Below are 27,401 nucleotides of genomic sequence, written 5' to 3' on the forward strand. Positions count from 1 at the left end.
GAACAACGACCCGGTGGCGAATTCGAATATAAATCTGCCGCGTGGAAAGGGAGATCTTCCGGTCAGGGAGCAGGTCGAGGAGTTGCTCGAGATAAATCAAACGGTCGCGTCATTATTCCCCGGCGAAAGGCTCCTCTCTCTCTCTCTCTCTTTCTCTCCCCGCGGAGACATTGTCTCGTGTACCGTCTGCCTCCTCGGTTGGAAAGGGAGAAGAGGAGGGTAGGCCATCCGGTTTCGGAAACAAAGGAAAGTTAGCGGCCATCACGACGAGTTGGCTCGCGCTAAGAGTATTTCGACCGAGTTAACCCTTTTTCCCCGTTCGAGCTGCACCCTCGACCGCCCTCAAGGCCGAACACTCACCATCCGGAGAGGTACGAGTTACCTCTTTATTTCCGGCCAACCTTGTCCAACAAGGCGTTCGCCACAATAGGGCCAACTTCTCATTGTGCCTGTCGAGACTTGCACACACGCTCTCCATTTGCGCCCCTCCCCACACGTGCACGTGGCTTCGTCGAATTTCTCGTCGGTGTCCGTTGGGCCGACAAGCGGAGGAGAAGGAGGAGGAGGAGGAGAAAGAATGACGAGGGTGTGTTGAACGGAAGCCAATTTCTCCTCCGTATCGTTATTTTCGTTCTTCGGTGGTTGTGCATCTTTTGCATCGAGATCCCCGTTGCAAGGGGGAGGGAAGAACTTTCATTCGGATTCATTCACGTGCAAGTTGGTCGAACGGAACTGCGCGAACTGGAATCATTGTGCGAATCACGATGGAAAATCTTTAAATTGTTCGATCATTGTTGGTACGATGTTATTATTTATATCGCATAATACGGAACGGCTGCTCGACACGATTCTGGAAATTCCTGCATTTATTTCCATACAGGTGATTTATTATTCAAAAGCGACGCTGCAAGATCTAATCTCGGCGAGTACGCGCTCAACTGGCGCGAATCTCGGATTGTACAACGGTTGCGTTGTTCAAACGATTTATAATTGATGAATATATATATCTCGCGTGAAACTGTTACCTGTATCTTCGACGTTTGTGATACGAACAATTCCCTTTTCACAAAGATCGATCTAAACATCTAAATTACAAATGCCAATTTCAAAGTATGGTAGTATGCCTCTTCGAGATTTGAAATCGAGGATTCGATTAAAAAATTCGCGACCGATTGAAAAATTGTAAATTGGAAACATAAAATTCTACTAAAATATCGAAACCCTCTGAATGTTTTCGTCGAAGCATTCCCGTCACGTGTGTCACGGAACGCGTAGATCACGTAACGAGACTTTAGAAACTGTGCGAAGCGCAGTGCGATCCCCTGCTCTTATACCTGGTTAAACGTAGAGTGTTTGGTCGAGATGATGTCGACGGCTGACGGAATCATAGAGATCGGTGTACGAAATCGTAAAACTGGCGTTAAAACTTGCTCGGTAAAATCTCTGGAACGACCATAAATTACCCCGTGGTTCAAGAATCGGGGAAATGGGCCGCGATTTTATTCAAGTTTCCTTCTTATGAAAATTTCATCCAGCTAGTTCTGCCCGGTTCCGTGGCGGGAGAAATTTTGTCAGAAATATCGCCGAGAGATTAAACGAGAAAATTAGGGAATTATAGGGGAAAGTCGAGCATCGATCATCCATTTGGTAATTCGTGCGATATAGAAAGGAAGGGAGATATCGCGAGATTTTTTTTTTCTTTTTTCGCTGATTAAAGTGAAAAAGGATTTTTCTTTTTTCTTTTTTTTTTTTTCTTTTCTTTTTTTTTGCCCGAGTAAGCTGGTTTCAATAGATAGAGCACGGAGCACGGTAGTTTCGATCTCTGTGGAATGGACCTATAAACGTTAAGTCCTGCGTGCTCGTTTATGCACGACAAGAAACGTATCTGTTCGTCACGAGATCGTTTCCAATTAGAGATAGTCCTGACCTAGTTGTTACGGAAGGATCAGATCGACGTATTTACATTTGTGTCGGCGGAGGAACGTTGACGCTTTTCCACGTCCACGTGAAACGTCGAATTCGATCCAGAGATGATTAACAAACGAGAAACATCGTTAAAACGAAAATTAAATAAAATCTATAAATTCTCCCCGTACTTTGAATCGGTGAATTATTATTCGAGGGAAAAATATAAAATATTTTGTTTCTTTTTTTTTTTTTTTTTTTTTTTTTAACCCCTTTGAACACGTTCTTCGCATTGCCGAACAATGGCGCGGAGACAGAAGCTAATTAAACTCATTATCCTTGAAAGGATTTAATGAAACATAATCCATTTCGGAAATGTCGCGAGTGCGGCATCGCATTGCTGCACAGTAGTTGTCGTTGGAAGTTACGAAGCAACTTAGGCAGCCTTGATCTTCCGCCACGTCTCATTTCCGCTTTGTCTTTACCTGCGACGCGTTTGGATGGTATGCCAAGAACGGTAAGCGGTAGTGATAGTTTGCTTTAGTTTGCTAAACCTCAGACGTCTCGGGTTCAAACGTCGCCTCCACAACTTAGTCGACCCTAAAACCACAAGTGCACCTATGAACCGCTTTGCTCGTCGGGCGATCAACGGCAAGTGCGAACCTTCCGCCAAGAATAACTTTCACACAGTCGAAAACGCATAAGAATCCTTTTCGAAAGATCTCGTCTCGAGTTTCCTCCTCACGCTCTCTCGTATTACCAGCGTGAGTGGAAAACGGAAAATTATCTTCCCCTCTTCGGAATATCGCGAATCCTAGATTTACACCTCGCCCATACTGGGTCAAGGACCGTTCCATAAACCCTTCCACCTATCACCCCTCTTCGAGGCGCCCTCATTTCCGTCCTACTTCCTTTGTCCCTTCCCAATTCCTTTTATTTTCAATTTCACGTCAATGATAATTTTGTCGCAACGCAACAAATAGGAATTCGGTATATATTCGTCGATCGATCGCTTAATCGTTTCCGCGATACGAAATTTTTATCACGAATCTCGATCAACCGTGAACCTTTTCGATGGAACGATGCTCATTACACATTACTCGGTCACTAATTAACCACGAACGGGAAGGAAGGTTAATCATTAACTGATTACCACCGGTAACGCAGATGGAATTCTATCTGACCGGGTATCAAATATCGGCTCCGTTTTCGAGTAACCTAATATTCACTGTCACACAATAACCCGAGCAACAGGGACCAGGAGGGGTTACTATTTACCCCGATAAAGCATCGCGCGCTATATAATTAAGTTCCCCTGGAAATTCTCCGTGCACCGGTGCGGCATTCACCGTTGCTGTAGTATCGTCACGACACCCGGGACAGCCGGTGTACTCAAGCGAGATAATTGAATAGGGTTTTCGGCCTGGTGGCTGCACCTCCTGACCCTGGAGGAATGGACTGGCACAGCTATGGATGTATTGTCCGGGCTCAGCCACAGGAACGCTCTCGGATGTCGATATACCCGAGCCCGCTTTTGGATGGCCGATTGTGGACTCGGCTTAATTAAGGTCGGCCAGATTCCATCGAAATAATTATGTTACTCCTTCCTCCATCTTTCTTTCGCGAGCTCGATCGCCACCCTTCATATCAACGTCGTTCGTATCGGCGCATTCGTAGATTCGGAATTGGAATTCGATCGAGTGGTTCGATCGAGTAAACTTTTTTCTTCGATATTTTTTTTTTTTTTTTTTTTTTAGTGGACAAACTTGGAACAATTGGAAACGAAATGGAAGGAAAGGAGGGAGATTCGATTGATTTATAAGCCGATGGTTTTTCACGCGCGTGAAAAACCATCCTTCGGCTCGCAACAATCGTACGTGACGGTTTTAATTAAGGTGAAATTCGCACGCGACACAGCCGGTCGAAACAAAATGCTCGGACGCGGTTGGGGAGATCGATCGGCGGGGGCCGAGCCGAGCGCGTGTGCATCGTTCCAATTTCGAATGTAAATGAGTAGAAAATCATGCGGCGTCGCGTATATTTAGACGATAATTTGCGGCGACGAAATGCTTGATTACGAGGCCTGTGTCGTTTCAATTTTAATGATCACGGTTAAATCACGGGGGCGGAGGGAGAGATGTCGTAGTCAGAGATTCCTGAATTACGCGCGAACGATACGATTCTCGATACACGACAACTGCTTTTTAATCGATTTTTTTTTAATTCGAATTTCAAATACGCTAATTTTATCGCGAATCATTTTTTCAAAGTATCAAAAGGGGATAGGAGTCGAGGTTCCTGAATTACTCGCAAACGGACAACGATTCTCGATACGCAACTACTCGATCTTCGAATTTGATCGTGTGAGAATCGTATCGTATTTATATACGTTAATTTTATCGCGAATCTTATTTTTAAAATCAGCCAAAGATCTCAGACAAGATCGTTCTTAAACACTTTTTTCCCAATAAATTCGTTCACCCGTCAAAAATCTCTCCACCAATCCCAATTAATACAATAATCAGCAGGATTGATACAACTCGCGACTAACGAGATTCGAAAATCGCTCGAATCTCGGCCTATTTCCGATCCCTTGACTGGACAAGTGCGCAGCCATTCAGACAAACAGAGGCGAACAAGGGCGTCTCTCTGTGCCGGGCTACAAATGCCTGTTACACTCCCTCCTCCCTCCCCCGGTCGCGGTGTCTGTTTCCGTGGTGTATGCGTGAATCCACGCCGTGTACGTGGCCAATTATGAGCGGGCCTTAATTAACAAGGGGCGCACAAAGCCGTGCACTCGGCGTACGCGAAGGGCCACACCGTGCATTGCCGAGTTGATACTCCACCTCTCTCTCTATCCCTCCGCCGAGAGACGACGCTGATTGCCGTTGGTATCCAGGGTTACCAGGGGCCGGCTATCCCCGCGTCGCGAGGAATCCTCTGCCTCGTACATCGATGATTGATACTTCTTCTTCTGTTCCAACGAGCCGATAATCGGATAAATTTGAACGAGTCCTTGCGAATCGAGGCATTTCCTCGAAACGGGATCTTGAGACGAGAAAGGTTACGGAAAAAAGAGAAAATGTCGCTTTTAAACTGTCGAGCGGAAGAAAATAAATCGACCATCGGGGTGGTTACACGCAGGGGGATGTAAGATTTAATTCGTCCATAATCGCTCACTCGAAGCTGGAATTTTAGCGCTTAACGTTAACTCGATGTTGGGCGAATATTCCTATTTCCTCTCCCAGGATACATGGCATACGTAATTTCCGTACACGTTATCGCATCCGTAACGATAAATCGCCTGATCGTCATCGATGCGCGGTTGACTAACTGCTAATCGAGAATCGATTCAGGATCGACTCGAATTTCCCTCCGCGAGTCAAGATTTAAACAAAAAGAAAGAAAAATTTCACCTTTCACCTTCGTTTCAATCGCGTGTCGCGCATTCCCTTCCGATACAACAATTTGCCAAGGTGCGAAGATATAAATTAGAGCGGTCGCGCCTCTTATCGCGAGCACAGGTTGCACGCGCGCGTGCAATTCCAGCACGGAATCCAAAGTGGAGCAGCGCGTGGTGGATGTCGAGGGTAAATCGAGATTCACGTTCTGGAATTACAATTGCGTCCCCCCCGCTCGCTCGCTCGTTCGTTCGTTCGTTTCACCGTGGCGGAAAGTCGAACAAAAAGAGGGCCGGGGAACGGAATCCGACACGATCCTCCTCGGCTTGTCAAAAAGCTGGTCGCGGAGGGGGAGGCGTCCCCTATTTATTATGTCGTTGCCGCGTGGCGATAAATTCCCCTGAATTTACAGCGGTGGAAAAGCGGCACACCGCGAATATTATTCACCGCACGCGGCCCGTTATTCGGTGAGAAAACCGTGTCCTCTCGCGGACGACTCGAGGAAGGGGGACGATTACGAAGAATCGAGCGAGTTTCGATTCTTTCTCCCGTTGGTAATCGATAATATTTGTCGAAAAAATAAAAAAAAAAAAAAAATAAAAAAGAAACGATTTTTCGTCGATCTCGATTTCCTATTCCGAAATTTTTCTTTATCTTTTTCTTCTTGAGTCAAAATCATGCAGAGGATATTTTTTTCCCTTCGTCGAATCTAAATTCTAAATTGGAGAGGGAGAAAAACACGGCGAATAAGTTTGTACTTGGCGCACGACGAAATTCGGCCGGAGGACGAAACGGAGAAATCGAATTAGTTTACTTTCGAACGCGGTCGCGATAACACGTGCGAATTTCGTGTGCGATTTCGCGATGTAAAGCGCGCGATTCTCGGATGCGCCCTGCATTTCCGGTGGAGTGACACGAAGGAGAGGATCACCTCTCTTGGTATTTTTTTCTCACTGAGAGAAGAGCGAGAGAATAAAGCGTGATAAACGTTGCGAGCGTGGAAGTCACCGCGAGGACGGAAATCGAATTAGTTTACTTTCGACCGTGGTCGCGATAACACGTGCAAATTCGTATCTCCGTGTGATTTAAAGTGAAATAGTGCGCGATATTTCGTCGAACGCGGAGGAAGACAGGATCACGGAGGAGGTGGTATTTCTTCTTCCGAATTCTCGGTGAACGCGAGAGGTAAGAATTTAAAAAATTCTTCTTTCCTTTTTTAAATTCGAAGGGCGAGTAAAACGCTTATACACGCAACGACATTTCGTTAATTTTCCCATCCAAATACGGGAATATTACTTTATAATTGAATCGTTTATTGGATAGAATATTTCGCGTATAGTATTACCTAATTTTAAATATTAAATTTCAATTTGTATTCTATCGTATCCCCCTGATAATCGGTATCGATTGACACGTGCTATTGAAAAATTAATTAATCCAACTCGAACACTTCTCGATGGATGACGCACGGGAATCGTGACATCCATTCTTGAATAATTCCCCCGGTTCCGTTAGAGATTAAATTGAACAATAGGGGGATTCCAACCATCTAATGAAATTATCGTTAAAAACTTATCAACTTAACTCGATCCACGAATCCACTGCGCGAAATCAACACCGCCGTGACCCGAGACAAGTTTAGCCGCTCTCGATTCGGTAACGATTCGGTTTCCACGCAACAATTGATCCCGTCATTTTCGTTCGCGAAACGGTTGAACCCCGCTCGTCGCCGGGATCGACGATGAGAAAAGCAAACGCCCTGGTGAATGGAAAGAGCCACCGTTGTAGAATCTATATGGAAATGATGCGTCGACTTTAGCTAGCAGGATTTACGGTGAGCTTCCGGTTCGTGGATATAGAGCTCCGGTGTACGTGAGCGCGTATAAAACCGCTCTCTCGGTTCCACGAAGAAAGGAGGGGAGAGGAGAGGAAAGGTGAAGGATAGCCGAGATTTCACGCGAAGGAAACGAAAATTTTTATATCCGTATTGCACGGTGAATATAAGGAGAGAGGTACGCGATTTGCTTTCGATCGAATCGAACGGCGAGAAAAACCAGGAAAGGAGAACAACAATCGAATCTTGTATCCTGTTGTTGTTATTGCTTGTTAAACTTTACTGTATCGAAATCGTTCGAGTGTGAGAAATCGTTTCAGATTGGAATCGAACGATCGAGGAGAGCGTTGTGACAGGAACATTGAGAGAGAGAGAGAGAGAGAATGATCTTCTCTATTTTTACTGCCAAGTGAAATTTTTATTTGTTTATCGATGGGGAGGGAAAAGTGTCGAAGCGGAACAGTGGAAATAAGAGCGAGGGAATGATTCGTAGAACGAGGGAAAAGTTCCTTGTGCCATGCAAATTCGATCGGCAAGAGTTGGATTCGACGGGACGTGAGGCGTGATTGTGGCCACCACCACCACCTCCTACCACGCGACTAATATCCTCGAGGTACGTGGTGGTCGGCATGGTCGCGCCGGCGAGAAATTCTAGGAAGCTGCTTGAAATTCATCGAACGAGCCGACCGGCCACCAGGGACCCCACTATGCATCCGACAAAGTCGCGGAGCCGGACCTTCGTTTCGATGAAATTGAAAACTCGATTTAGACTTAGATTTCGCGAGATACAATCCCGACTAAATCATCCCGGGGCGGGAGGGAATTTCTTGCGAAACGTTTGAGAAATCGGCAGAGTATATCGTATGTATAACCAACCACCTTCGAATCCAAGTAATAATTTCCAAGTTGCTCGGCAAATTTCGCGAATACGATTCCTGATAAACCGGATTTCGCCACTCGTCTCGAATCTATAAATCCGTGTAAGCACGTGAATTCTCTGTGTTTCTTCCCGAAGGAAGTTTCAATTTTATAAATTGAGTGATCTCAATAATTTCGAATACGAAATATTCGATTGCAATTAATCGTGACTCTGAGATAGAGTTAAGAATTTTTTTCGAATTATTCAAGTTGTAATTTTTATCTCGTGAAAGAAAAATTCCTTCTGTTGATGCTTCTTCTTCTTCTTCGGAAGAGGAGGAGGAAGAGGAGGAAATTTTCACCGCTTCCTTTTTTCTGGGGAGGAGAAGGGGGATAATATATTTTTTCAAGTTCCGGGGCGAAAGTCGTCCGACACACGAAGAAAGTAAAGAAAAGGGGGAAGCGTAAATCTCGGAAACTGAATTCAGCGGGTGGTGCACTTGAGTTGGTGGCCAAGGAAAACGGAAGGCCAAGATGTACGTATAAATCGAGCAACTTAAGTCGGAATAATAGACTATCGATTCTCGCGATACCGTTCCTCCTCTTTATTTTTATTTCGTTTCTTTATTTATCGTGTGAAAATTAAACACGATTCGAAGAAAAAAAAAGTTGCATTCTTCAGCGTATCCTATTTAACATCGACGCTTTAATTTAAAGACTGCTATTTACGATTAATCTCTTTGAAGCGATCTCGCGCTATTTATGCGCATCTTCGTTTCAACTTTCGAAGAAAAATATTATTCCTTCCTGTGTGTGAATGGAAAAACATACGCGATACTTTATTGATTGTGGTCGAAAATATTTACCATTTATTGATCACAAAATATTCGCTGATGCTGTATTATATTAGACTGGATAATAGATTCTATCCGTTATAATTTACGATTATCCATACGGTATATGAAACGTGTGTGACAGTAAAGTAAATAGAAATAATTCACATTGAACAAACAATTCGTAATACGCGTTGCATTAAACGCTTCCATTATTTAAAAACCAAATCATTTTTCATTAAAAGAAATTAAAATTAGAGGAGGAATAAATTGGGAAAACAGAAGAGTTTCATACGACAACGGATGAGACTAATTACGGGTGAACGAAGCGGTTGAACGGAACGGCAATTAAACTAATCAAGCAGCGAACGAGAGAAATTCGATTAGAAGCGGCGCCATTTCTCGCGTAGGCCATGCCCGTTCATAACGAAAGGAAAATTGGAAGTCGGCTCTCTCTCTCTCTCTCTCTCTCAATTACAACCGTACCTGATACACCGAGTCTTGGTCGTTTACTGAACAAACGGAGGCAAAGCGCGGCATTAGTTACGAGTAAAGTTTGCAATATACGATCGAGCGTGTATCGCGACGCCGAGGCGTAATAGAACCGCAAGGCTTAAGTAGAAACTTGTTGAGAAAGCAAACTCGCGTTGTTACGTTTAACGTAGCAAAGCGTTGACAGTTGGGCGTAGTGGCAACGGTTCGCAATCTCGGTGTCAAAGAAACTGTCCTCCTGTCGCCGTGATCTCTCTGAAGTGCAATTGAATGCCATGCGAAGACAAGACGATTCACGAGTAATAATTCGGCTTCTTAGAGGTTCAAGGTTCGAGGTAATGATTATTATCGAATGGTTGTGGCGTCAAATTGTCATTGCAAAATCTCTCTCTTCGAAAAAATTCTCTTCTTCGCGTCTTTCTCCACGCTTTCTCTATCCATTGATATTTATCCGTGAAAACGGTGTATTTCTCAACGGTTGAGAAACACGTCTCCCCATCAAATCCATGCTCCGCAAAGAAGGAACGCTCCTTTCGAGGGCGCGTGGCCAAAGTTTCTTTTCGCGTTAGCTGGAAAATCCCTTTGAACGTCTATCCCCCCTTTGAAGATCGTTCCGCGGCAGTTCTAAAACGGGAGAAAGGAAGGTGTCGATCGGTGCCGGTGTTTCGCCGTTTTTAAGGGGAGGAAAAGAATCGAAAGAGAAGTCGCGCAACGAGCGTTTATTCCTCTACCCCTTGCAAAGAAGAAAAACCTTTGCCACCGCATTTTTCATTTCTCGAACCCGTTCTCCCTTTGCCATTTATTTTCACGTCTCGCGATTTTTCCATCTTTGGTTTCGCAACACGAAAGGAAGGAAGGAAGGAAGGAGAGAGAGAAAGAGGAAGGATAGATCGAAAGGTTTAAATCGTTAGAATCGAAGACTTTGTCAGGTTGATTTCTGAGGTGATGAGTGAGAGAAAGAGAGAAAGATTTTTTTCTTTTTTTTTTTTTTAGAGGAAGTACAGGCCACGACGAATCATTACGTATATCCGATGCTCGTGGCCTGATAACGATTCCTACTGTCAGATAACGATCTCGTTGCATTTTTAAGCTTAATCGATATCGAGCGGAAATTTATCGAGAAAAAAAGAAATTCTTGTTAGAGAACTGTTACGTTGACCTATTTGTTTTCTTTTTTCCCTCTCTTTCACTTCTCTCTCTCTCTCTCTCTCTCTCTCTCTTTCTCTCTCTTTCTCTTGCGCTCTTGAGACAACTGTTACGTTGTCTCGTTTGAAATTTTTCTTCGCCATAATTAACGTAATTTTATTGTCGAACAACAATTTAAGGTAATATTACCTTAAATCTCTAGAACAATTTTTAAATAAGTTTGTACTGATTCGTACGATGGAAATTTTTATTACGTGCGCATACGTTTTTCCCTTATTTTTTTTTTTTTTTTTTTTTTGTAAATTTTTTTTCCTTTATATCTCAAACGTAATTACAAAATGCGAGAAAGTGGCCGCGTAAAAAGGAAAATGTTGAAAAATTTCGCACACCCGTCGGGAAAAATTGCGCTTGCAGGGATAGTAATACGTTATGATACTTGCCGCGAAAATTTTTATTTACATTTGCCGCTGCGTTTTAGCATATCAAAAATTATATCGCGCAACGTATATGTACGTAAATGAATGTTGAATTCTCTTTTGAAATCTCTTAATGACGTTGAGGCGCGTTACAAAGAGATTAAGATTAAAAGAAAAAAAAAAAAAAAAAGGAAGGGGGAGGAAATGGAATTAAACAAAGTATTTCACCGCATTTATCCCCCGCAAAATTCTGGGAGGGGAGGAAGGGATCAATTTCTCTTGTTTTTTTTATTCGCGCGCCGCACATTTATCCAAAAATAAAACCATCAGCCATCTTGCCCGGATAATATTTTCATCGAGCATCTAAATTTAACTGGTATAAAACTTTCGAGCTTTGAAAGCACCGCAAGTGATATACCGAACGATACAACACCGAACCCGGCGCATAATCCTCTAATTATTTTCAACGACGGATGGTATTAACGTTGCACTGGCCGCGTTAAATAAACCAGAAGCGATTTCTGGCTGCACTGGCCGCGAGACTACGAGCAGAAAATTTAGGTTATTCAATTTCATTTACATACGAGCACCAGAGAGTTCGTGTATATTCGAACTTTATATCGTATATACGTCGTTTACTCCTTCAACGCGTTTATCATCGAAACACGGAATCATTCTTGTAGTCTTTAATCACTTTGCAATCAATTGTTTTCTTCTGCTTTCTTCTTCTTCTTCTTCTTTCTTCTTTCCTTTTACGAATCTTTCAATTCTGAAGAAATTATCGAAGATTACGTTATAAATACAGAGGATAAATACAGATATATCAAGATGAAAGATTTTCTAATCCGAAGAGGAAATCCCATGTCGCTTGGGCGAAATATCGACAAAAGTTACGCTTACATTCGGTCTCTCATTAAACGCGATCGAAAACCGATAAATTCCGGAAATCACGTAGCGACGTGTGTCACCGTTTCCGTTCCAGTCACTCCGCGTCGTCGCGACGAGCGTCGTCTCTCGTGTGTGAACCCTGTAATCCCTGCAACGGGGACGACCGAGTTCAAAACAGCCGTTTGCACGAGTAACGCGAGGCCGTGGCAGAAAAATTAATCTCATCAGGAAGGGAAGCGGATGAAATTGCCACGATATCCGTCTCCCCTCTCCACCCGTTTCCTTTCTTTTTTTTTTTTTCCCCCTACAAGAGGAACATTAAAAATTTTTTTTCGGTTAATATTCCCCGGATGAACGTTCTGAAAGTTCTGTTTGATGGCAGTCCTGCCAGAGTCGAAAACGTTGACGAGTGTGTACGCGTTTCGTCAAAAAAAAAAAAAAAAAGAAAGAAAGAAAGGAAGAAAAAAGTGGAGAAGGACGTAACGTGTGTCGATTTGTTCCATTTCCGACGTTATTTATTTCAGACGTTTATTTCTCTACTAATAATTTCGCGCGATACTTAATGGATAAAATTATTGATCTGTTGACAATTTCTCCAATCACGTGCTCCCATTATAATCTGATCAAATTTTGAAAGAAGCAACGCGAAAGATTCAAATTGTACCACGTATCGAAAGTCCTGTTGCAATTTTTTTTTTTTTTTTGAAAAGATTATATCGAAAGGATAATCTTTTCTCCCCCACACCGCGAACATTGATATCACGGAATAAGTCATAATCCGGACAAATGCAGCCGCTTTAATTCAAAGCAGGCGTTACAAGGGGATGTACACATGTAGTTACACACATCGAGCATCGTCGACCTGGCCTGAAGCGAGCAGATAAAGGGAGGTTGACACATCATAGGTGCGCGTGTTCTCGAGCTCGTTAAAGCGAGGGTCGATATATCCTCCCCCTCCAAGAGGGGGGGAACTGCGTTATAAAACAACGCGTGAGCACGCCTGAAAACGAACGATCGATCGAGATGTAAGATTGGCAATTAAACGAGATCTTTTTTACAGATCCGCCTACTTTTATTCCTCTGCCTCTGTTGGAGTAGCGCCGGTGGAGATCATATTTCAAGGGAAATACTTTCGGGTCAGGTTCCAGACTCGTGACTTATGAGGTCACGTTTAGTGTTGTTTAGTGTCGCCTTTCCACTTCGCTTCTATTTTTTTCCCCTCCCCCTCCTTCTCCTCCTCCACTTTTCTTTTCGAGTTTCGCGTTATCGATACTGCTAATGTCTCGAACGATATTTTACACACCTATCGATGCGTCGTTACCCCCTCCAGTTTTAAAATGTTTCAAATTTTATCGATCGGAAAATGGTTTTTACATATGCGATGAGTATGATATATCAAATAAAACTTTGAAAATAAACGTGCTTATTAATTAGTATTATTTTCTAATTCTAATGCAGCTTTTCATATATATATATGTTTTTTTTTCTAATAAGAGAAAGGGTTGAAAAAAAAAATAGAAAAATAGAAAGAGGAATCAGAATGTGAAAAATTTTTCATTACGACTATACGTCGTATGAAACGATTCTTTGTTAAAGACAAGTCGAACCGTGGCGATGATCACGTTCCGTGGAAATCTCTCGTTACTTTTACGGAGATTCATCGCAAAACGCGTTATTGTTCTTGTCGAAAGGGAAACGAGAGATTTCGAAACGAAACGAAACGAACGATCCGCTGGATAAATTCATGAACGGAGTACGAATAGTGTCGCTGCAATTTTTAATTATAGATATCTCTTTTTAAATTTCCTTCGATAATTCTCGGTACGATCGGATCAAGATAAAAAAAAAAAAAAGAAAAAAATCAATTAGAAAATTGGAATGACTCGATCGTTAGTTATCGACCGTTTCCACGAGTCCTCCTGCAACTAACTGGAAACTGGATTTACGTTAGAAGATCGAGCAAGTAATCTTATTGGTCATCTTTAGACTTTGTCCATTTCGTTGCCCCCGGTTGCTTCCCCCGCGCTTTCGACGAACAGCCAATCAACCAACTTCCCACTCATCCCTCTTCCTCTATCCTTACTACCTCTTCCCTTACTACCTCTGCCTGTTTTCTTTTCCGCTTTTATTTGTCGTTTCCTCCCCACGTGCCCTCGAGCCACGTTAAATTCGAGAAAGTAGGATGATGGCGGATACGGATGGAGGGAGGGGCAAGCAGAATTGCCGACAAAAAGGATCGTTTCTTGGCATTGAAAACTCACTGTTTCCGTGGCCGTAGGCGAATCGCGTCTCTCTCTCTCTCTCTCAATCGCAGAAATCCGCGCGATGAGCTTCCATTCCAGGCATCGCATCCCCGGAGAATCGATCCATTTTTCCAGACCACGTTACGTTACGTTACGTTACGTTACATGATTTTTCCGCGGCGTGGAACAACGTTCGTGGAGAAGCGGGTATAAATGTGACGAGAGAAGTTGTTTGTTCGAAAGGGGGAGGGAAAAAAGGATCGAAGGAAGTTGGAAGGATCGGATCGGGAAATTTTATCGAGGAAAAGATTTTATCGATTTTATCGGGGCGATAGGATTCGACGGGACGGTTAATAATCGTTATCATCGTAGAAAATTCGTTAATTTACGGGCGGATCGGTAACAGAGAAAGGCAAACAGAGAGATTGACGTTAAAATATTTCATATCGGTAGTATTTAATGTCGCTCGCGCGAAATGGGCAAAGGAATGGCCATTAAAAGATTACACGCGTCTGGAAATATGTGTTTGCAGTAAACATGTTGCCGATCTAACAAACTGGGCGTTATTTATTCCAAAAAATCGGGTTATTGGCTGTCGTTTAGATTTACGCGACTCAAAATACGATGAAAACGAACACTATTGGTTTCCATTTTTGCATCACTTAAAGCCCGGAAGAAAGGTGTAGTAGAGGGAAAAGGGGACAGGGGAAAGGAGTATAAAAATAATAAAGGTAATAAAAGATATCGTGGATATAAGTTCTATCTTCGGTTTCGATTAAATAAAAATTGGGAAGATATAAATGGTACTAAAATGGCAATACGCGATATTCCTGATTCACAAATACATTCGAAATCTAAAAATAATAATAATAATAATAAAAAAAGAAAAAAAAGAAGAATTTACGCAAACATACCGAAAACCCGATTTTATTTTTCATTCGTAGCCATTTCTCCGTTGGTATTATTAGCTCCGTTTCAAATGAAAAAAATCATAAATCTGAAATCTCTTCCGGTTCGAGGAACGAGAGTACACTTTACGAGACTTTAAAAACGTTACCCATGAATTATTAATCAGTCCACCGTTAGTTAAACTTGTATCGAAAAAAACGTAACTAATGGTGACCCGGATTACGGGAATTCAAAAAAAAAAAAAAAGAAGAATCCACACGATTTTCATCGATTTCGCGTCCCAGATCCAATCCCGAACTGTTCGCATCCCGGTCTCGATACAGCGGTTCGATATTCAAATTCAATCCCTACGAAATTTTCCCCCATTCCTTTCGAAAAAGATGGCATCGGCGCGGTTGATCGCGATCCTTTTTTCCTTTTCCTTTTTTTCCCCCCTTCCCAATTTTATTTAAAACGAGGAAGAAGAGATAGGCGATCTCTCGTCGTCGCGGATTCTTGGAAGCAGAGAAGAGAGAAGGGCAAAGAATCGTGAGTCGATAGATAGCCGGCCAAGTTCATCGGATATCCAGCTAGATTTAAGTCTCTATAAGTTGAGGATTCGCGTGTGTTCCTTATATATCTGTCGCGAGTTCCAATCTCGATCCTCGAGTTCCGTCTCTCTCTCTCTCTCTCTGGAATAGATGCGTAATACGGGGTGGAGTGGGTGGATCCGGTTAGCGACGAAATCGAAGGAGCGTGGAGGAGGAGGAATACGAAGCCCTCGTCGCTACGTGTTTTCATTTTCCCGATATTTCGCGAGACGATCCTCCCGTGCCGCGTTATTTATCAATTTCTATCGAATTTCCACGTATTTCCGATATATCGAAAATTTCTTCGTTCTTCGAGGAAAACGTAGGGGGGCACGAAGACGAGTACGCTGTCGAGGATCACGGAGAGGCGGATCCAGCACGGGAGTTGCGGTAATTCGCAGACGCGATGCATACCACGAACGGTTGGTATTACGGCCAGGCGTACCAACCGCCACCCTACTCGGTGACCCGGTTGTCGTCGTCGTCGTCGTCGTCGTCGTCGTCGTCGTCCTCGTCGCCCGCCACACGGAAACACGTAGCAACTGCAAACTGTACGATTAACGCGCCTCGGGCGCGGATTACGCGAAAGAGGAATGGAAAGCGAGATATCATCCGAGAATTGGAGCAGGGAGAGACGTTGGAGGAGTGGGAGGGGAGAGGGAAGGAAACGGGTGGAGAATTTGCGGAATAAACGCGATTCTGTGCCGGCGACCGATCGAATTAAACACGGTGGAGGGCATTTCGGGGTGATGGAGCGAAGGAATCAATTCGAATTGGCGGACGATTAGCGCGAATCGAGTTTCGTGAATTCGAAACTCGCGGATTAATCGATCGTTGTACAGTTGTACAGCGATTCGATAACATTCGCGTCGCGTTTTCCTTCGTTTTTCTCGCATCCGTGTCCTACCAACGAAATCCCGACAGATACACGTAACTATCGCGGAGACAAGATTTTTCAGGGATAACATCTCGTGACAGAAAGATAACATTTTCCTGAAACCTCGCCCAGCGTGACACGGGCGTTCCGAGGGTATTTATACGTATACATGGCGGGAGTACGGTAAAATTGCGTGGATCGAATACGAATTTGAGAACGAATTTCTTTGTAAATATATATATATACAATTAATCATTTCTGATAAATTTTTCTCTTTCGCGATGAAATAAAACTCGACGGTACGAAATGTATGCTATATCCTCGAGACAAATGATTTCACTACATATTTTCGAAATCGTCGAAATACGTACGAGATATTCGTGATTCTAAGTGGGCGAGTCGGCGTGAAACGGGACTGGAGATCTATACACGCGTATACGTGATATACAGGTAGCAAGCTCGTGTAGAGATTGGACCATGGCTAGGCAACGTAGTCGTGACTACACGTTTCGTACACGTTCATTCCACCATCGGATTTATATTATATGTATATGGGTGGATGAAGACGTATGCGAGAGCCGTACAACACCATCCTGCCTGCGAATCTATGTGTTCTTGTCAAAGTTTCCTATGTTGCGGCAGTCCACGTACGTGTACACGTTAAAGGATAGAATGTGCAAAAAAAGGAACATGGAAATTCCGCTCCCCCGTGCTTGAAAACGATGCGGGAAATTTTAACTTAACGTAATAAATACTTTTCTTTTTTTTTGCCAAATTTATTTTCATCGTACTCTCGAAATAATTCTTCTCATCAAGATAAAGAAACCGGTCGGACGAGACGGTTTAAAACGTATATATCTCGAGCGTACGTACTACTTTTCTGATCACGTATATATTTCTCCACATGTCTCGCTACTTGTTCGCCTATACTACAAATCACGTACAATTCCTGTGTATTACTTTAATCGAACTCCTTACTCTTGCACTATCAGGAATAAAGCACGTAACCAGGCGAGGTAAATTTTCGTCAAACGTCTTCAAATACGTACATTCTTCCTCGACTCTGCTCGTCTCCACTTACAATCTCGAGCTAAAGGCGGTCCACCGCTCGACAAAGTCCTATTTATACAACTTGTCCGCAAACAGCACGAAGGTCGGCAAGCTGGTGTATACACACGGGCGTATACACATCAGCGAACGGGTTGGATCGGGCGTTTTGTTGTGCCCGGGGGTACGATAATTCAGTAGAAAAACCGCGAAACATTTGTCCGGCCGACATTAATTCCGAAACCGGTGGCCGTTCCTCCATCCGTATCTGCATAAAACCGTAACGTACCACTCGATAATTCGACCCGATACGACCCCAGCCCTCCAACAATCTGTCGGAGGAGTGATATATATATATCCTCTTATTTCCACTTTTCCCTTCCTCTTCTCCTTTCTATTCGCGTATCTCTCGTAACGACGAGAGAGAATTTGACCGTGCAATCGGACGAAAGGGGGAAAAGGGATAGTTTCGGCAGACGAAAAGAGGAGGCGCCGCTTATTGAAAGTCACATTTGTTCCGGCCCCGTTGTTATACCGCTCTCCTACTCCTTCTCTCCCCCTCTTTTTTCCCCTTTTATTCTCACGTGCACGTGCATTTTCGGTATTTTTTTTTGATTACAGGGATGGAAAAAGGGGAAGCTGGTTGACGCGATACAGTAAAAGGTTGCCTAGAACAGAAATATTCGGATACACATGTTTGAGATAAATGCAAGAGGATGGTCGTTCGATGACGATGAAGATAAAAGTCGAAGAAGACGAATATCTATGATATTTTTGCTATTATTTTCCTTTCCGATTCTAATTATAAAAAAATTCACAAAGGATTCGGGAAAAATTTGTGTGCACGCAAAAATCGGGGAACGTTAAAGAAACGAATTCTTTGCGAACTGTCGGATCTCCATGGATGCTCGATGCTCGCACGCAGGAGGCAACGAAAGGAGGAAACGATGGAGGACCGCGCACAACAAGCGCCGCGGTGCGTTCGTTTGTTTTAATTTCTCGGCTTCTAATTAAACCACAACCACCGAAAAACAAAGCGAGAAAAGGAGAAGGAGAAAAAATGGAAGGGCGGGTAGGCATTTTTCCATATGCGTTTCCATACGGCCGCGGAACGGCGACAGAAAACTGGTGGACTGGGGGGGAGACTATGGAACGGCTGACTATGAGGGCCGACCAACGAAACGAGGGACGGTGGAGAGGAAGGGAATTGAAAAGAATGAAACGACAGGTGAAGAGGGAGAGGGAGCGGTACTAATTCAACCGAATCGGAATAATTACGGGGACACGCACAGGATCCGGAATGGTGGAACGATTTCTATCGGGCCCCTCCTTCCTTCCTCACTTCGAAGAAATATCCGTCGTCAAAAGCCACTCGATATCTCGCAGCTTCACGACGATTTCGCAAATAATTATTGTATGGAGAGACACAAAGCGGCTTTCGAGTGCCTCTTGCGTTTCCCCCAGAATCCAATTCCATGCCGCCTCTTTCAAATCCCTTTGTCACCCACGATAATCCCTCGGTAGACGTGGTCGAGTTGACGATGTTTCTCCTCCTACCGTCCTCTCTAAAACTACCTCTCTTTTTCTCTCTCTCTCTCTTCGCTCTATCCGGCTCTCCGTTTTGTTCTGTGTTTTTATCCTCATCCCCCGCCCCGCCAGGTTCACCCGTTTCGAAATTCTATTACTACTTCCGCTTATGGATCGCCATACATAGTCTACTCCTTTCTTTCTTCTCCACGTTTTTTCCTTCTTTCTTTCTTCCTTCCTTTTTATTTTAGACGAAGAGAAAAATGGGAGTCGAGTTAATGGAAGATTATGGCCAACTTTAATTCCAATTATATCCCCGAAGATATAAATAGATCGGGCGGGGAACGACGATTTTTCCGCTTGCGATTTATTACATTCGCCGAGCTTCCGGTTTTGCTTTTAAATGTACGAGCGCGTCGAATGTCGGCTAACAATACGGTTAAACGAGCTGGTATGGGGAAATGTAGGGAAGAAAAATATTCTCCTCTCCCGAAATAAATAATTCATTCGTTTCGTTCGTTGATTTAATTGCGAAACGCGGCGGCCGACTATCGGATATTATTTCTAAATAAGTAATCGCTCGCGTTATTAAATTTTAATCCTCCCCGATTCTTAAAATTTCCCGTGTTAAAAGAATTAATCGTGTTTCGAAAGTGACTGTTTCTCGAACAAATGCAGTGGAAACGTTTAACGTTTCCTATTTCCGCGTTATTGTTAATGCGCTCGCTTGTAAGATGAGACTTACAGGCGATCTTTTGTGCGAGGGAAATTACGAGAGGGGAGGGGGATTAATTTTTCACGTCGAGGGCAGAACAGAAAGACCGCGTTTAATTTTCTGATGGCACTTTATTTCTCAAGCAAATAAATCGGAGAACTTCAATTTCCAACCAACGTTCGAACCAACGTATAATCTTTGTATGTCTTATAATTATACTCCATCATTCGGATTTTCGGTCATCACCAGTTTCGAAGGTAGGAAAAAAAAAAAAAAAAAAAACGAAAATGGCGCTGAAAAATGATTCTCTCCGACAAAATACCGCGAATCAACATCATCGTAACACCCGACAATCGCCGGTATATTGTGTAAACTTTTATTTATTTACCGCCTGACAATTTTTTCCAAGCGGAAAATGCCAGACGGGATTTGAAACTCTGAAAATTTTGTCACGCGTCCATTTCACGCACACGCGTCCCTCTTTTCCTCCACGCGTCGCCCCGTTTTCCACTCGCTCTTTTCGGCTCGTTATCGAGTGCCAGTTCCAATCCGCTGGTCTGCTCGCGACACTCGGGAAATGCTAATTCCATGATCGAGTCTTCGTCGCGTTTAAAATAAATTGAAGCGGGGAAAAAAAAGGAAAAGAGAGAGAGAGAGAGAGAAATAACGAGAGGGATTCGAGAAAAATACATCGATGTTCGTGGAACAGATTTTCGAAAGCTTTCCACAGCTTTGAAGGAACGAAATTATCTTTCGATTTTGCTTCGATTCAAAGATATTTTATAAATAGAGTGATCTGTGGATTATAAATCGGAATGGATAAAAAGCGTGTTGGATGGTGAGTCGAAGTCGTTTGATTGTAGTTGTTGATATAAAGTAGAAAGGCTCGAGCCAGCCTCGCTGAAGCGAAAGATAAGGCTGATGAAGGTGGAACGAAAACGAAAACGAGTCTCGAGATAAGTACAACATTTTATGCAGGCGTTACATGGAAATGAGGGGTGAAGAGAGATGGTTTCGACTCGAGGAGGTTAGGTTTTGAAAGAGGATTTTAAAACGGGTTTCAATCTTGGTGGAATTTCGCCTTTGCTTCGACCAAGCTTCGACCATAGGCAAGGAGAAATATTTGATTTAGTTTTTATCTTCAATTCTCTGACGATTTTTTATATTCATTTGAGATACGATGGAAGACGCTTGCGTCTCAATGATAGAAAATGCACGTGATTTTGAAAATTAATGAATATTTTGTGCATCGAGCACGAAGAGCAGAGGTAACGAAAGATATTCCTTAGCGTGAAGTGAAGCGAAATTGATATACTGGTTAATTAAATTTAATTAGAATTGAAAATTCAAGAGAGAGAGAGAGAGAGAGAGAATAATTTATCAAATTACTGGCTGAAAGGATCAAGATTAAAATATACAAGAAATACAAGAAAGATCATTTCTGGAACAAATTTATTGGAAACAAAATTTAATACACGGTTGAATTATTTTCCTTTCAAACTTCTCGATTTGTATAAAAATATTGTCTCGAATAAAACGAAAAGAAGAAGAAGAAGAAGAAAAAGAAGAAGAAAAAAGGCGAGGAAAAGAACGATATTCCTCGAAGTAAGAAAAGAAACTTGAGCTCCTCCTGAATTCGTCAGCCTCCTATTCAAGGATCCCCTAATCTTCAGGAACCGTGCGGATATAGCGTAGTAGCTAGCCGTGTTAGCGGTCGTTTCTTCCACGTCCTATCCTTTCCCGTTTCTTCGGCTAATACACGTCGAAGAGGGTTGAAGGCTGTTATAGGTCGTGGCCTAGCCTCCCTCGTGAAACCTGTAGGATTACCAGCGTACAGCCTAATCAGCCAGATTGCCTGCAATTTGCCGATCTTATCTCCCCCTCCTCTCTATTCTTCCGCATCCAACCTTACGCGCCCGATCCTCTCGTGTCATCTCGCTATCCTCGGATCTTCCCCAATTTCGGATCACCAAAAATTCACCAACGGATATATCGAATCTTCCAAAAAGAAGAAATAAAAAAAGAAAGGAAGAAGAAAGGGAGTCTCTCGAATCTTCGAGACTATTCGAGGACTAATCATCGTTCGATAAATTCATCACTCGTTGTTCGGCTAATCATCCAGGCTGTTGTCCGCGATTTGTCCTCGCTTATCTCGCTACATTTCGCTACAATCTCGATCTATTTCCACCGGGGTTGCGCGGGGAGCATTAGTGAAAATGGGCTTTTCGAAAGAATACCTCTCCCGTTCCGTTGCCCCGTAATGCACGTAAATCTTCCCTCTCGCGCCCGTGCGTCCCTTTTGTCCCCGTATGCGAAGGGGTGAAATCTTCGGGGTGAAATTGCAGTAGCGAGACACGGAGGGGAGGAAAAAAGAGGAAGTAGTATTTGAATGGATCTTCGACCTTATCGTTCTCGTGTCTGTTTCCGTCTTGCTCGCGCGCGGAGAAATATCCTCCGTTCCCCCCGGATAATCTCACGTTCAAATTACGATCCTGATAAATAGAAATTTCCCCTCCCCGTCTCGCGAGTAAAAATTAAATTCGTAATAATTTCACGTCGGTTAATCTACTTCCGTGAATCCTCTCACCTTTGGGGATTAATATATCGAAAGAGAAAGAGAGAAAGAGAGAGGTATTACAATTATTCAACCGTGCGAGTAATTTTCGCGACTGTGCACGAAGTAATAACGAGTGCTTTATGTTGTTAACGTTATCTAAATCCCACGTCTATTTATCTATTTCGCCTATTAATTTGCGTATTATCAATTATCATAAATTGTTAAATATATTGTTATTATTATAATAATATACTATTATTGTTATTGTTATTATTATTATTAAAATATTAGCTACAATTATTCGTATTAATTAGGTGCGTGTAGTGTACAATTCCGGGAGTAATGTATCGGGCTATCTGAATATATTTTCGTACAGTTTCATACAGTCGCGGCATCGTTAATGATAATTGGTCGTCGATGAAACGAAACGATCGATAATATTGACTCGATATCGAGTCGGGGAGATGTGAAATAAAGGAGCAAAGGTGGGAAACGCAAAAGAGAAGAAGCGCATGCCAAGGTTATACAACAGTTATAATGTTATATTGTTAGATGAACACTCACCGGCGTTATTACTGGCGAAATTTAGATCCTTACCTGAAACATAGGAAGCAGACAATGTTGTTAGTATGATCGAGTGTCGTCAAGGATCGTATACAACATAATACCGACATCGATTCACGAACCACGTGCTACTACTAGAAGCAACATATTACATCGGGGGGGAGGGGGGTTATCGTTGCTCCACGCAACTGCTAATTAATTCTCCTCGCGGCGTGTATATAAATTAACCGACGATGAAGTTTATCCCGATAGAAATCTGAAAAACGCTTTCACCCGTATTAATAGCGCGGAGGAAACGATTCTCGTGAGGAGGATGGATCCATTTTTATCTCCGTGATCGCAATCTTCCTTTGTTATTTCCTTTGTTAATTAAACTCGGTTACCCGGATACACTTCCTCTAAGAAATATTCAAAGATACACAAAGATGGAATTGGTAAAGAGAGAGAGAGAGAGAGAGAGAAAGAATGAAAAAAAAGAAAAAGAAAACAGAAAGAAAAATCTTGCCAACGTCCTCGATCTTCGAAATGAAATAAGCAATTTAAAAGGAGAGGAGAGGATTCGAACGGGCAATTGGATCATCGGATCTTTTGAAATTCATTTATTATCGAGGGAAGTTTTAATATTTATATCGATAGCATGATGAACATCCTCCTCCTCCTCTTCCTTTCAGCCTTAATGGAGCGATTGACGTACTGTAAATCCCCGAGATAGAGGGACGATCGTGGTAATGGATTTACGATATTCGGGTCAAGCCTTCGTAAAAAGTATGCAGATCGGTTTTACAAATTAAAACGCAGTTCTAGTTCTAGCATCATGCCGTGAACGTTCTATCCGTGCCTATATATATACAAATACAATTCCCTTGATTAAATTTCCCGGAAAAGAAAATAGAGTAAAGATAAAACGCTTAAGTTACGAGACGTTTTTTTTTATTATCGATCTTTCGCCCTAAACCCTGAATTATAGTGAAACACTTCTCTCTCTCCTTCGCTCCATTCGTTCCACTCGTTGCGCACGAACGCGACGAAATTAAAAACCGCGCCTCGTGTCCCGCGGGGACGAGAAATCGTCGAAGAAGCGTCATTTCCGGATCCACCTCGGTTCTGCCGATTTCCACGGAACACGCCTCTAACGAGTAACAGCGGAATCACTTTACGTGCAACGGCCGAGCACGCATATAAATGCAGCTGTGGAAAGTTTTGTCAGTTACGATACTGCAGTTATACTCTGGATGGAGGGGAGGGGGAGGAAAGGCAGAGTTGGCAGAGAGGCGGAATATGGTTTCCAGGGGGGAAAGAAGAATCCCGGCGGAGGATCTCGCGAAAGCGAATCCACGTAAATACGTGGGATAACTCGCTACGATTCAGAGATGTACGTGCGCGTGTACACATAGCTGTACATAGAAGCTATTGCAGGAGGAGTAAGAGCAAATAGCGGAGCAGAAGATCCGACTTATCTTCTCGCAATTGATTTAAAAGTTTTATTGCCTCTCTTTATTGCGAGGAAAGACACTTTGTGAAAAATTTAGTTCTTTGTTTCGCTTCTTCTCCTTTTTTTCACGTTTACCCCGATGCAGCTGATATTTTCGCCCGATTTCCTGTTTCGTGGATGTGTGTGTGTGTGTGTGTGTATGTATCCTCGATACATCTCGATGATGTTGCTTTATTTATTTAATACAAAATTTATTTAACACGGTTCGTGTGACGCAACAACGGGTAAACAATACGAGACGTGTCCGGTGGCTCGTGATTTATTCGGCCGACCGTTTACACGCGCGAAAATTTTTAAATTAGCACCTCGGGAAAATAAATTTGCGAATAATTTCCGGGAATCGAAAATTCGAATTCGAATGAGGAGAGGGAATGATCGAAGGGCGGATCAAACGCGATGGCGGAAGGCGAGTATAAATTGAACGGTTTCGCGTTCCTTTTCTTCCTTCCCCCACCCGTTCCTTCCTCCCGTTTTATTGAGCGGATATGGATTGCCGCGTGATTAAGCTCGAGTTATTTAGGAATTAAAAGCTGAGAAGGAATACGGCATCATAAAATATCGCGCAATGGCGTGAAATTCGCGATTCTTCGAGCTCGTCCTCCGGAATTATAATTATCGCGACACGTGAGTCACGGGAATATATCGTCGTTATATAAGAATATTTAGATTCGTGTAAACACGTACAACACGTATCAATACCAATCTTTCAGCGTACATCTCTCGAAAATAATTACTCGATGCATCGTTCAAAATTGTAGGATGCTTTCGTAAAAAAGTATTTGCGAGTTTTTTTCATTTTTTTTTTTTTTTCAAGAAGAAACATCGAAATTCTGTTTGAAAAATATCCCCTCGCGTAAATGGATCTCGTGCGTCCGTTCGAGATTTATCGTTGTACATTACATTGGAAAATGGAGGATGATCGCGATGGAACGTCTTTATTCCGTTGGACCGGTCCACTTATCGTTAGAAGGAGTCCTTTGTCACCGAAGGGAACAACGAAGGCGGCATAGGGATCGAGAAGGGGGAGATGTGAAACAAGGGGGAAGGGGAGAAATGCAAATCGAGGGGGCGACGGCGATAGTTATATTCCGGTCTCGTCGCGCGGAACGGATGGAAAAAAATCGCGCAGGGGTGCAAGGTCGACATTTTTTACGGGTAAAAACCCTCGGTAAAAGGAGGAGGAAGAAGAAGGAAAAGAGACGAGAGAGAGAGAGAGAAGGAAAGACGAGGATATCTCTCACGCGTTCACGCGTTTCTAATAAGAAAAATGCCGGATCGGAGAATGATGTTTCGCCACGAATTCGTCGTGACATTACGTACGCCGTTCCTATTACAACTTGTATAAACTTTATGTCGCTACGAAATTTCTAGAGAATCCGTCTCACAACTTGTCACGGATAAATATTTTTCGTGGCCCGCGACGATCGATAGATAGATTCGTCGACACTTTTTTTTACGACAAGCAAAAAAAAAAAAAAAAAAAAAAGAAAATCTTTGGCAGAGAAATTGTTAAAAATTTTGAAACGACGGGATATCACGAATGCGCGAAACATACATTTTTTTCGCCTTTCTCTTCTCTCGGTTTATCTCCGTGACATTCGAATAACATGGAGCCATGCAGCGCGCGTTATTTGTACATTGGGAAATTAATTTTCAGAGTGCTCCGCTTTATTAAAAATCGCATTAAAACGAAATAAACCCGACGTTTATGATTAGTAGGGGAAATTGTTTGCGGCGTCGAGGCAATATCGTTGATTAAAAGAGCGGGTTCGATTAATTATATACGTGGTGTATCTGGGAGTATATTTTCGTTATTATTATTATTATTATTATTAAAAAGCATTCTTGTCGAAATTTTCTATCGATGTCTCTGTGATGCAAACTGGCCAGCAGCATTTTACAACGGGACGGATATTTTTAATGCCCGAGAGAAACAAGGACGACGACGGGTGTCCGAATAATTGGCTATTCGAGCAAATTACTCGGAAGATTGAAGGGATCGTGGAGGAGGGAGGAGGTTAAACACTCGAAAATAAAAAAGGAAAGAAGGAAGGAGATCGAAAGGGGGAGGGCAGAGTGGAAAATGAAAAAGGTTAGAAGAGAGATGACGGCGTAAACAGCACTCTGTATCGACGCCCGCCTTCTCCTCTTTCACCCTGTGTAACCCTCTCGAGGAGTTTAAGTTCACTTTGGCCTTCTCTCGCCCAACACTCCTTTTTTTACACTCCTTTCAATCGCTCTGGATCTACCACTTAACGCCACCCCTCTTCTTCGCCAGTCTTCGAGTGTCAACCTTTCCAGGACGAATGGACGAATCGATGAAAGCGCGCCAAGATCATTGTTGCGCGAGCATCGACAAATCTGCGAAGAGGGGATTTGAATACGAAAAATTGATCGAAACGTGGATGGAAACGAATTTATTATAAATTTTCTCTTATAAATTGATTTTTAACAGAGAAGTAGAAACGTAAAAATTCAATGGAAAAGTCACACACGGTCTTCTTTCGCTCAGCGAGTGAATACAGGATCGACTTGGAAAGAACATTCACAGCCTCGATCAAGTAGCGTCTGTTTAACAACGGGCGAGAGAAGAGAATCGTATTATTCAGTGTTGCGCGAATGGCTGTCGCGTGTGTACCACAAAGGGGGTTGGCGTTCCAGAAAGGATTCCACAAAGGGGAAGAAATGTAGCCCCTCCTCCCCCTGTCGAAAGGAATCCAGGCCGAAGGTCGAGAAAAAGAGAGAAGGAGGGAAGGGGCGGAAGTTGGACGACGCTCGCAAGGGCGGAAAACTGAAAAATAGTTGGCACCCGTTGCCATGGCCACTAAGTACTCGGAGTCGCGACGACGACGTATCAACCAATACACCATCCCGTTTCCTTTTTCGTATCTCTTTTCCATACGGCTCGAATGGATGGATTTTCTTCTTTTTTTTTTTTTTTTTTATTATTATTATTTCTTCCGAACGATCGTTCTCCTCGCCCGGTAAAAAAAGATGAAAGGACGTCTCTGCTTGCGCGAAAATATAAGTGAATGGAATAGGATAATAATAATAATAATAATAAAAAGAAAAAAGAGGAGGAAAAACGGGAAAGAGAACAAATATTGGGGAGAGGAGAGAGAAAACGT

General features: G+C 42.9%; 1 protein-coding gene across 6 annotated transcripts in view; it reads right to left on the reverse strand.

Moving 5' to 3' along the window:
* The window catches only part of LOC100869960 (agrin), a 314,930-nt gene that overhangs the window by 152,814 nt on the left and 134,715 nt on the right, over positions 1–27,401 (reverse strand). For 4 of the 6 annotated variants that reach the window (XM_086907394.1, XM_012491688.3, XM_012491687.3 and 1 more), the window contains exon 3: positions 22,782–22,814. The exons of the other annotated variants lie outside the window; for them this stretch is intronic. In XM_086907394.1, the coding sequence (XP_086763520.1) occupies positions 22,782–22,814 (33 nt within the window). The remainder of the gene's footprint in view (positions 1–22,781; positions 22,815–27,401) is intronic. 6 annotated transcript variants of the gene reach the window in all.

This window comes from Apis florea, unplaced genomic scaffold (genome assembly GCF_048593485.1).
Source record: "Apis florea isolate Af1SG1 unplaced genomic scaffold, ASM4859348v1 contig_2897_pilon, whole genome shotgun sequence".
NCBI classification, from domain to species: Eukaryota; Metazoa; Arthropoda; class Insecta; order Hymenoptera; family Apidae; genus Apis; species Apis florea.